Below are 9,724 nucleotides of genomic sequence, written 5' to 3' on the forward strand. Positions count from 1 at the left end.
GACCAACCGAGGCTGGAGGCGAGTCTCATGCAGTCTCCGTTTATTGGTGTTTCAGACTCATGCATCATCCGGCATACAAAAAGGGAGAGTCGGTTTGATGTATCCTTTTTTTTTAGACTTTTAGTTGCCCCCTCCACACTTTTTTTTTTTTAAGAAAACAAAAACCCCCGCCAACTCCGAACTGTGTCATCGCTAGGTCCCCGCCTCCCTAGCGGACTGTCGCGTGCAACAAACCTCCCTCCTCTTAGAAAATGATTATATATCTCCCCGCCCCTCTCGCTTCTTGCGACTGGGAGCTTTGGTCCTATTTGGGGGTTCTTTCGGTACAAAGCACGTTAATGACCCCAGCCCCGACCCCTTTAAGAAACTCGCCGACCGGGTTAAAAAGCCCAGGTGGGGCAGGTCAACTTTGGCAGACTGGAGAGGGTCCACAGCTGCGCCTCTCCCTTATCCCACGTTTGGAACAAGGCTCGCCAGTCCGGCACCAGTCCCCAAATGAGACCTGGCTTGCCAGCTCTGCGACCCCGAGGCGCCCTTGGGTGGACCTGGGTGGTCCCAGCAGAGAACAGTCCGGAGCCCCGGGCTAGAGTCCTCCTGACATGCTCCCCTCCCCCCGCCTGATCTAAGTGCTGGAGTTTTTGCAGAATAAACGGTGGCAGGAGGGTGGAGGAAAGTATCCTGAGGAAAGGATGCTGAAGGGCAGAGGGTGTGGAGAGGGAAGGAGAGATGATAAAGGAGAGAAGGAAGAAAGGATTGGGGGAAGATGCCAAGATGATGAAAGTAGGGGCGGAGGGACGACCAGGGTTGAGGGGCAGGGAATTCAGGAGGTTGTTGGAAGAAATGCAGGAAGGCTGGGAGAGATGCAGGGAGGCTGAGAGCAAAGAGTCTGGTAGATGTTCAGGGAGGTTTCCAGAAGTGCAGAGAAGTTTCCAGAAGTGCAGGAATAGAGAGACCAAGAGGTTGGACGAGCTGCAGGCAGAAGTGCAGGGAGGTTGGAAACAGTGCAGGAGAAGGAGGCCTACGTTGGCAGAGGAGCCTGGCAGGATGCAGGAGCGGGAAAGAAGCTGTAAACAAGGCTGCTCAGGCTCCCTTGGTCCCTATGGGTGCAGGCCTGGGCCATCGATTGGGCTCCCCGCAGGGGAGGATGGGCCCAAGGCAGCTCCCAACAGGAAGAAAAGTCTTTCGGAATGCAGGGCAGAGCCCCTCACTTATACACTGTAGGAGAGGAGAGGGAGGGACAGAGACGAGACAGTAGTGGGGGGGGGGAGACAAGGAGAGACAAAGGAGCCGTAGGGAAGACAGACAGGAGAGAGCAGGGCCAGGGGTTAGTACAGCGGCCCTTGCCAGCCCTTCCACTCCTCCCAGCCTGTCCCAGACCCCCACTCACCGCCCAAGTTGATGACGCAGGAGGCGATGATGATGAGGACCCCCCCAACCAGCGCCACGATGCTTAAGAGCTTGGCCACGCGACCCAGACGCAGGGCCCCATCCACGTCCCCCTGCTGCAGACTGTTCCGGGACTGGGGGTAGGGTGAGGGGTGGAGGAGCCACCATGGCCCAGTTCAGAAGCCAGCCCAGCAGGGATCGGGTGAAAGAGTCGTCCAGAGGTGACAGGCCGGCCCATGGGCAGTGGTTAAGGGAGGAAGGAGAGTTGGAGAGGCGGGTGGGGGGAGGGCACAGATCAGCAAGGCGGTGTGAAACAGGTCTGGGCATCCCTCCCACCTGAAGGGGTGAAATCCTAGGGAGAGGCAAGCAGAGGCCCACGTGGAGGTGAGATCCATGCAGAGAGGGGAGGCGAGGCCACTCCAAGGGCTTTGTTCCAGTTCAGGAAGCTGGGGCCACAGCAGGCTGGGCCAGGGTCCCGTGGGGCTCACCATGACAGCATAAGCGAAGGCCACGATGTTGACGGGCCACATGGGGCAGAAGCAGGACAGGATGGCGAGGATGATGTAGTCCCGAGGTTTCTGGGTGCCTTCACCCCCCTCTAGTCCAGACCCTGCTAGCTGGGAGCTGGGGTGGCGGCTCAGGCTCAAGCTACCTCGGGGAGATCCTGGATGCCCACTGTGAGCCCTTCCAGCTCGGTCCTCCTCAACTAGCTGCTGTAGTATGCGGGGGGGAGCCCCATTGGCTGGGGGGGGGTTTGCTGGGGGTGGTGAGTGAGGCTGGGGGGCTGGGCCAGCCTGCAGGGGAACGACTGCCCCGTTCTCCTGCTTTTCCCCCATGCTCTCAGTCAAGATCTCAGCGGTGGGGGACTCTGGCTGAAGGGGTGGTTTGGGGGAGGTCTGGGAACCCGGCTGGGGGTCTGACTGCGGGGCCAGCTGGGGATCAGGCTCTGAGGCTGGCTCAAACAGGCCTGCAGAATCCAGATTAGACTCCTGGTCTGCAGTGGCCTCTTTGCTCACTTCTGGCTTGGATGCTGGCTCTTGGCATGCTTCTCTGGGGCTGGAGGCAGCCTTTGGTTCCCCTCCTGGGTTTGAGGTGGGGTCTCTGGCCTGGGCTGTTTCTGGGGCCCGAGTAGGGGTCTCTGTGGTTTCTGGAGTTCCACGGATGTCTGGGCCTGGCTGCAGGGCCTCTGGCTCATCTGGGACCCTAGCTGGGACCTGGACAGGGCCAGTTCCGGCTTCAGAATGGCCAGGCCCCTCTCCCTGGGTCTGGGGACCCTCCTCTATCCCCTTCATTTCCGAGACCTCAGAGCTGCTGGCTGCCATCTTGAGATGGGAGAGGGCAGAAGGCCTCTGTGGGGATAGAAGGAAAGATGGAGCAGTAGAGACAACAGCAGATCCTGGAAGAGGAGGAGACAGGCTTGGTGTGAGGAGAAAGGCTGTCAGCACTGCAGCCCCAGGGCTCTGCTCCCTTCTCAGGGCCAGCCGTGGGCTGCCTCTGTGGAGAGGAAGAAAAGTTGGGGTTTCCTTCACCCGCCTGCCTTCGGGTGGGACACCTCTGGGGAGGAGCACTCTGTTCAAAGTCTGCTTGGAGAGCCCTGGGAAGATTAACCCTTTTGTAAACAGGACCCTCGCATGGTCTCTTCCTGCCCCACCAAGATCCAGCCTGTCAGGTCCGAGCAGGTGCTGCAGCGCCTCAGAACCAAGCTGTGCAGACACCCTTCCACTCTGACAGGCAGACTGGGCACAGGCCCCGGAATCCCTCTACTCCCTCTGCGTCCTCCCCTCCTCCCTGGGCGCCAGCGGGTGCGGTTTTCTTGCTGCGCGTTTGGGGCGCTGGTACCCCCGCTCCTCCCTGGGGGTCCTGGGCATCTCCTCTGAGCCCTTTCTCAGCCCCTCTCCCTGGGATTCCCTCGCCCCCGTGGTGTGCCCGACGCTTCCTCTTCCCATTGGCGCGGCGCTCCCAGCACCACCAGCCTGTGGGCCCGGCGCCCACATTCCCATGCAGCCCTCCCCGTCTGTCCGTCCACTCCTACCCGCAGCCTCGGTCCAGCCCCCTCGGTCCAGCCCCGTCTCACCTCGACGCCGTCCTCCAGACTGTTCCCGCTGCTGCTGCCACCACTGTCTCTATTGCAGCAGCCGCAGCCCGGGAGGGAGCGAGTCAGCGCAAGAGGGAGGGAGGGAGGGAGGCGGCGGGTCTCCCCTCCGCTCGGCTTGTCCCCTCCTCTCTCTCCTCTCCGGTCCCCTCCCCTACGCTCCGCAGCCGCACGCACTGCCCCCGCCCCTTGCACGCCTCCAGCCGCTCCCGGCCAGCCCAAGGGAGCCACGCGTGCCGGGCCCCGCATTACCCAGGCAACCGGCGGGGGGACCACTCGCGCCAGCTCCCTGCCCTTCCCACGCGCACCTTCAAGGGGTGCCTGCTTCCCAAGTCCCGGGCCCCTCCCGCCAACGGTCACCTGGGGTCCTGGCAGAGGCAGGGGCTTGGGTGAAACGGAGAGGGGTCTGTGAGGGGACAGGGCCGGTGGGGGCATCGCTAGGAGCAGAAAAGGGGATAGGGAAATGAGGCACAACTTGGGGAGGCTGTAGGGGGGGCTTTGAAGAGGAACCTGCAGGACAGAAGCTCCCTCTACTAAGGAAGCAGCAGAAATAGGTAGTAGAAAGCTCAAGAAAAGGCAGTGGAAAGGACAGCACGGGCTGGGAGGGAATTGCAGAGGGCACGGCATGTGGCTGCAACAGTGGAGTGGAGGCTTGGGCTTAGGAACCGGGTGAAGAAGGCAGGTTGCACGCCAAAAATGGAGGACAGGTGCTGTCTTGATTCTCCAGCTCTGCTCCCAGTCCCCGGCCGCCTTGCTCAGCCTTTCCGCGCTGTATCGTCCCCCATCACCTCAGGGTATTAGGGGTGTGCAGGTATTTGGCCGGGGTCCAGCAATACTTGGTTTCTAACCTCCATCTGCTATTCTGGGCCTGTCCAGATCAGGCATTCCCCAGAGACCTGGGAGTCCTGAACTTGCTCTCCGCCGCCTCTGGGGCCTTGGCCTCGCCCTGAATCTGGGCAGCAGCGACTGGTGCTGTCCCTGGGGAGGGAGGAGCCAGAGCTGCCGGGGCAGGGCAAAGCCAGGCCTGACAACAGGCCCAAGAAACCCCTTGAGGATGGGACGGGGGCTTGGTGACAGAGCAAGTCATTCAGCCAGAGCCAGAGCCAGATTTTTATTTAAAATTTATTGTAATGGGATCTGCACAAAAGGAGAGGGTGAAGGGTGGGGAACATGCAGGGGACACAGGAAAACGATGACATGGCCAGGGCCACAGCTTCTGTCTTGGGGGAGAGGGATGAAAAGAAAAGGCCAGGGCTGGAGCTGGGGTGGAAGAGGGAAGGGAGAGACACTGCGGCGGCATTCCCCCACCCCCAGGAAGCACCTCTACTCCCTGGGTCCCCCCATTGACCCTGGCCCCCTAAGGTTCCATCTCGTCCTGCCTCTGGCCCTAGTGGCTCTTTCTTTTGCTCCCCTTGACTTGTTTTCCCCTGACAGGTTCTCAGGTAGGATGGTGCTCAGGGACTGACCCCAAACAGCCCCACCTCACGAAGGTGCCACCTCTGCCTCCCCTGCTCTGCCCCTTCTCCAATCTCACCTTTCTCTTCTCTGGGACAGAATCTTTTGATTCCCCTCCTTCCTCTCCTCCCTCCCCCTGAAAAAAAAAAAAAAAAAGCACCAATTCCCCAGGGAGGGGCAGCAGACAGTGGGGGGCCTGAAGGAGGGGAGCAAGGAGGACCATCAAGGAGGGCAGGGCAGGGCCCCCCCCCCAGGGGTGAGGGCAGCGCTGCTCCTGTCCTGCCACCCCACCCCGTCAGGGGGAAGGGGGGGGCTGCGACACAACCAAGGGGACAGGTGTGTGTGGGGTCAGGTCTGACAGGGAGAAGAGAGGAGCAGGAGAAACAAATCGTTAAAACCTAGTGAATTCCCCTAAGAACACGCTTCTTCCTCCTTTCCTTTGGGAGGCTCCTTGGATGGTGGGGGAAGCAGTGGAGTTGGTAGGAAGAGAGGGGGAAAGGAGATGATACCAATGGCCTTGCCTCCATTCTCCCTTCTTCCCGTCACCAACTTGGAGCTCACCAGGGCTGGGAAGGAAGTGGCTGAGAGCTCACAGGCACCCCCTCAGCCCCCGAGAGGGAGCCCACAGCTGTGGGAGGGGCTGCCACTGATGCAGCTGCTGCTGCTGCTGCTGCTGCCGCTGCCGCTGCTGCCATTGGACAGACCTCACCGGTACCTGCATGGTGAGAACAGATCACAGCGCCATCTGAATGGCAAGAGCCTGGTCCCTTGCCCCAGACTCTCCCCTGGGACACAGCCGTTGCTCACTCCCTGTTTGGTTCCAGGCGGCTTCAACCTGCATCCTTACCCAGTTCTCCTGAAGGGCCCTCCCTGTCCCCAGAAGTCTCCCTAACGTGACTGGCAGATGGACATCCCTGGCCTTCCTGAGATCCCCTATTGGGCCCTTTGAGCCCCCTTGTCCCACACACACCAGCCCACCACCCCAGCCATGCCCCACGCCTTGCCTGGTGGGTGCGGGGTCCCCCTCAGCAGGTGGGCTGTGGCTGGGGGGCATCTCCCGGGACAGGGGGGGCGGCCCCCCCCAGATGGGTCTGCATGTGGCCGGCCAGCTGGGCAGGGGTCTTGCAGTGCACGCTGCACAGCTTGCACAGGATGCGGTCAGCCCGCGGGGCCTGGAGCCCGTGGTCCTTCACCGCGTGGATGCGCAGGTATGCTGCCGTGGTGAAGCCTATGGGGGGGGGGATTGGGATGGGGGATGGGGTCAGCCAGGTGGAGACCCCAGAGACGGGGCTGTTCTCCTAGGCTGGGGACACCCTTCTCAGATGGCCCTGTCCTCCTCCCACCTCATCCTTGGTAACCTGGGGCCAGCTATTCTGTGGGGGTTGGTCGGGCACAGCCCCTCCCTCAACTTGGGACCTGGCTGAGTGGCCGCTACTTGGCCGTCAGACCCACAGAACCCATTCTCTCCGTGGCTGGGGCATCTCTCCTGGGGTGACCGGACACTGACTCCTACCCACTTGAAGGGGTGACCCTCAGCAGAGACGGCTGTGTCCCCTCCCTCCAGTGCCCCATACATTCTCAACCCAGTTACACAGTGAGTAAGCGAATCCGTTTCTCTGCTACTGGGGCAGAGTGTGTGCTTGTCAAACCCCTGCCAACGTACTCCACTTGCCCCACGAGCCAAAGACGAACACTTGTGGCTGCAGAGCCGAAACCCTGCCCCCCGCCCCGGACACTGGCTCTCTTGACCACTCCTTCCCCAAGCAGCCATGGCCCATGCCCGTTCTCCCCAAACCCACTCAGAAATCGACTCTTTCTGGCAGATCATTTCTTCCAGCCATGACCTCTTAAAACTTAACGACGTCCAGTGGTCCCAGTGCTGCTTCATTTGCTTCCTACAGGGCTCTAGACACCGTGAGCTCCCATCGGTGGCAGGGCCTCTGGCTGTGCCCCCCCTGGTCCCCTGCCCCCCCAGCAGCCCTCGGCACGCACCTTTGTTGCAGAGCTCGCAGACATGGTGCGGGCCCTGGCTGTGCACCTTCATGTGGTCCGAAATGTAAGCCGAGCTCAGCATCTTGCCACATACGTGACATGGCACCTTCTCCTCGTGTCGTACTGTGTGCGCCCGCAGTCGATCCTTCGTAGCAAAAGCTGCCTCACATTTCTGGGGAAGGGGGAGGGGTGTGGGGGGTGTCAGGAGAGTTAAAGCTTCAGGGAGTAGGGAGAGGGGGACAAGAGGTTAAAGGGATCAGAGTCTTGGGGATCTTTGATCTGTAGGAAAAGGGAGTGAGATGACGAGGCCTTGAAGGGATGAGCAAATGGAGTGAAAAAGCAAAAAGAGAGAGAAAAAGGGGGTCTGAGAGGCTGAACTCAGACAACTACAATGAGGATCAAAATCATGACACGGGGCCAGGAGGCAGTGGGTTTCCTACCTCACATTTGAAGGGCCGTTCTGTTGAGTGCACTTGTCTGACGTGGCTGTTGAGGTGATCCGGCCTGAGGATACGTTGGGGTTGGGATTAGGGCCCTGGGGTGTGGAGATGCCCCCAGATCGGCCTCACCAAGGACAACAGGCCTTTCCAAAGGTCCCTGCATTTGCTCCCAAGCCAGGGGCTTCAGAATCCTGCTTAGACAGGAAGTCCCTCCCCTGGAGCAGGGCTGCCTCATCCGCGCCAAGCTTTCCTACAACCCAAGGACCCACCTCTTTTGCTAAGTACCACCCCCTGCTCCCTGGTAACCAGGAGAGGCTTGCCTCCCTCCTCCCTGGGAGTGGCTCCCAGTCCCCATCCTCAGAAACCGCCTCCCTCCCCACCAGCCAGCTGAGGCCAGGCCACCTCCATCGCCGGCCCTCCCTCCCCACCCGCCCAGTGGGCGGCCGAGGCCCCGTGCACACCGGGAGAAGCTCTTGCCACAGTGGGAGCAGTTGTAGGGCTTGTGCACAGCGCCGTCATGTGAGCGCACGTGGTAGCTCATGCGGTCCTTGCGCTTGAAGCGCTGCTGGCACACCGGACACTGGTAGGGCTTCTCGTCGGAGTGCGACAGCTTGTGTCGGTTCAGGTGGTAGACATCGCGGAAGGCCTTGCCGCACATCTCACAGGCGTGGTTCTTCCGGACGCGCTTTCCCGAGGCGGTCGTGGTCACCACGCCACCAGCGGCCACTGTGGCCGCTCCGCCGCCAGCACCGGCTTCTCCTCCTCCTCCTCCGGCTCCACTCAGCTGGGGGACGCTCAGGAGGCTCAGGGGCACCATGGTGGGCATTTTCATAGCACCCGAGGGGACCCGGCCGGCCTTGGCTCCCGTGTGGATGGCCTCGTGCCTCCGGAGATTGTAGCCGTTCTTGAACTCCTTGGCGCACAGGGCGCAGATGTAGGGCCCCTTGCTCTTTGTCTTCTTCTCCAAGGCTGATGCGACCGGGGCCACGGCGACCGTCGAGGTTGGGGCTACGACGGCGGTGGCTGCGGCGATAGTGGCGGCAGAGACAGGGGGCGCGGCCTCCGCAGCGGGCGCAGACACCGGTGGGGGCGGCGGAGGGGGCGCGGGCGGCTGCTTCAGAGCCGCTGTGTCCACTGTAGAGGCGGCGGCCGCGGTTGGGGGCGCAGCGGCAACGGCAGCAGCGGCGGCAGCTGCGGCGGCGGCCGCCGCGGCCGCGGCCGACTCCTGGGCGGCGGCGAGAACCGGGAGCAAGTCCACCTGGAGGGGCTCGGCCGCCGGGGCCTGGGGCGTGGGTGGGGGCGCCGGCGCGGCCTGCGGAGACAAGGCGCCGTGTGGGCCGCAGCCGCGGGTCGGCGCCCTCCCGGCCCCGTGCAGCCCACCACGGCCGGCCCCTACTCACCTGGAAAGGACTCTGGGCGCAGCCCTGGGAGGCAAAGAAGCGGGACTGGAGCTCAGCCCCGACCTGCAGGGGGTTCTGGGCGTGACCCTGAGGTGGCGGGAAGGAGTTCATGAGGCCGCCCACCCCCCGGGAGTCCAGGCCCAGCACGGGGAAGGGGGGGGCCAGCAGCGTGCAAGGGAACACGGGGAACATGGCCTCGGCCACGGCGGGGCCCCCAGGGCTCAGCAGGGGCCGGGGGCGCGGGCCGCACGGGGCCCGGGCTCAGGGCGCCGCCCCCGGCCGGCCCGGCTGGGCCGCGCCGAACGCATGGCCCTCGGGCCACCCCGCCGCCCGCGCACCCCGGCTGGCGGGAGGGAGGGAAGGAGGGCGCCTGGCGGGCCGCAGAACGCGCAGCGACGGCGGCGGCGACGCCCCTGGGTGGGGCGGGAGGCCCCGCGGGGCCAGCGACCGGGGCGGGGCCCGGGCGGCGGCGGCGGCGGCGGTTGGAGCCTGGCGGGGCGGGGTGGGGGAGCGAGGGCAGCCTCGGCCCCCGCCGCGCGCGCGCCCAGCCGGCGCCTCGGGGAGGGCGGGGGAGGGCGCGAGGGAGGGAGGGGGACAGCTGCGCGCGCACCGGGCGCGCGGAGGGGGGGGTGGGACGGGAGGGAGGGCGGGCGGGAGAGGGTGTGGGAAGGGGGCGGGGGAGGGGTTGTTACCTGGAAGATGAAGCTGCTCCAGTTGCCGGGATCCATGGCGGAGGGAGGGAGGGAGGTGGCTCGCGCTCACCCTGGGGCGGGAGGAGGAGGAGGCGGCAGTGGGGGAGGGGGAACCCAGGGAGGAGGCGCGCGGGGCTGGCGGGAGGGGGGAAGGAGGAGGGGGTGGGGAGAGCGGAGCACACTGCGCGCGGGGAGGGCGGGCGGGGGGCGCGAGGACACACAAGAGGCTGGAGCGGGCGCGAGCGCGAGCGCGCGCGAGGCCAGCGG

General features: G+C 63.9%; 2 protein-coding genes across 7 annotated transcripts; both read right to left on the bottom strand.

Moving 5' to 3' along the window:
- Window positions 1-23: 23 nt before the first annotated feature.
- Window positions 24-3,669, bottom strand: PRRT2 (proline rich transmembrane protein 2). 2 transcript variants are annotated; one of them, XM_074322599.1, is made up of 4 exons: window positions 3,461-3,669; window positions 1,875-2,782; window positions 1,388-1,520; window positions 24-1,215 (listed from the first exon to the last, which is right to left on the bottom strand). In XM_074322599.1, exons 2-4 carry the CDS (start codon window positions 2,706-2,708, stop codon window positions 1,205-1,207), a joined length of 978 nt encoding a protein of 325 aa, XP_074178700.1. In that variant the 5' UTR covers window positions 2,709-2,782; window positions 3,461-3,669; the 3' UTR covers window positions 24-1,204. The 2 variants fall into 2 exon arrangements, with proteins under 2 accessions (XP_074178700.1, XP_019610282.2); XM_019754723.2 differs by having other exon boundaries at window positions 1,875-2,735; window positions 3,461-3,619.
- A 913-nt stretch (window positions 3,670-4,582) lies between these two features.
- On the bottom strand, window positions 4,583-9,602 carry MAZ (MYC associated zinc finger protein). Of its 5 annotated transcripts, XM_074322602.1 has the most exons (7): window positions 9,458-9,602; window positions 8,766-8,852; window positions 7,827-8,677; window positions 7,366-7,429; window positions 6,926-7,097; window positions 5,938-6,161; window positions 5,508-5,648 (listed from the first exon to the last, which is right to left on the bottom strand). In XM_074322602.1, exons 1-6 carry the CDS (start codon window positions 9,491-9,493, stop codon window positions 5,959-5,961), a joined length of 1,413 nt encoding a protein of 470 aa, XP_074178703.1. In that variant the 5' UTR covers window positions 9,494-9,602; the 3' UTR covers window positions 5,508-5,648; window positions 5,938-5,958. The 5 variants fall into 5 exon arrangements, 4 of the variants coding, with proteins under 4 accessions (XP_074178704.1, XP_074178701.1, XP_074178702.1 ...); XM_074322603.1 differs by lacking the exon at window positions 5,938-6,161 and having other exon boundaries at window positions 4,583-5,648; window positions 9,458-9,599; XM_074322600.1 differs by lacking the exon at window positions 9,458-9,602 and having other exon boundaries at window positions 4,583-5,648; window positions 8,766-9,206.
- Window positions 9,603-9,724: the final 122 nt, after the last annotated feature.

This window comes from Rhinolophus sinicus, linkage group LG18 (genome assembly GCF_036562045.2).
Source record: "Rhinolophus sinicus isolate RSC01 linkage group LG18, ASM3656204v1, whole genome shotgun sequence".
NCBI lineage: Eukaryota > Metazoa > Chordata > Mammalia > Chiroptera > Rhinolophidae > Rhinolophus > Rhinolophus sinicus.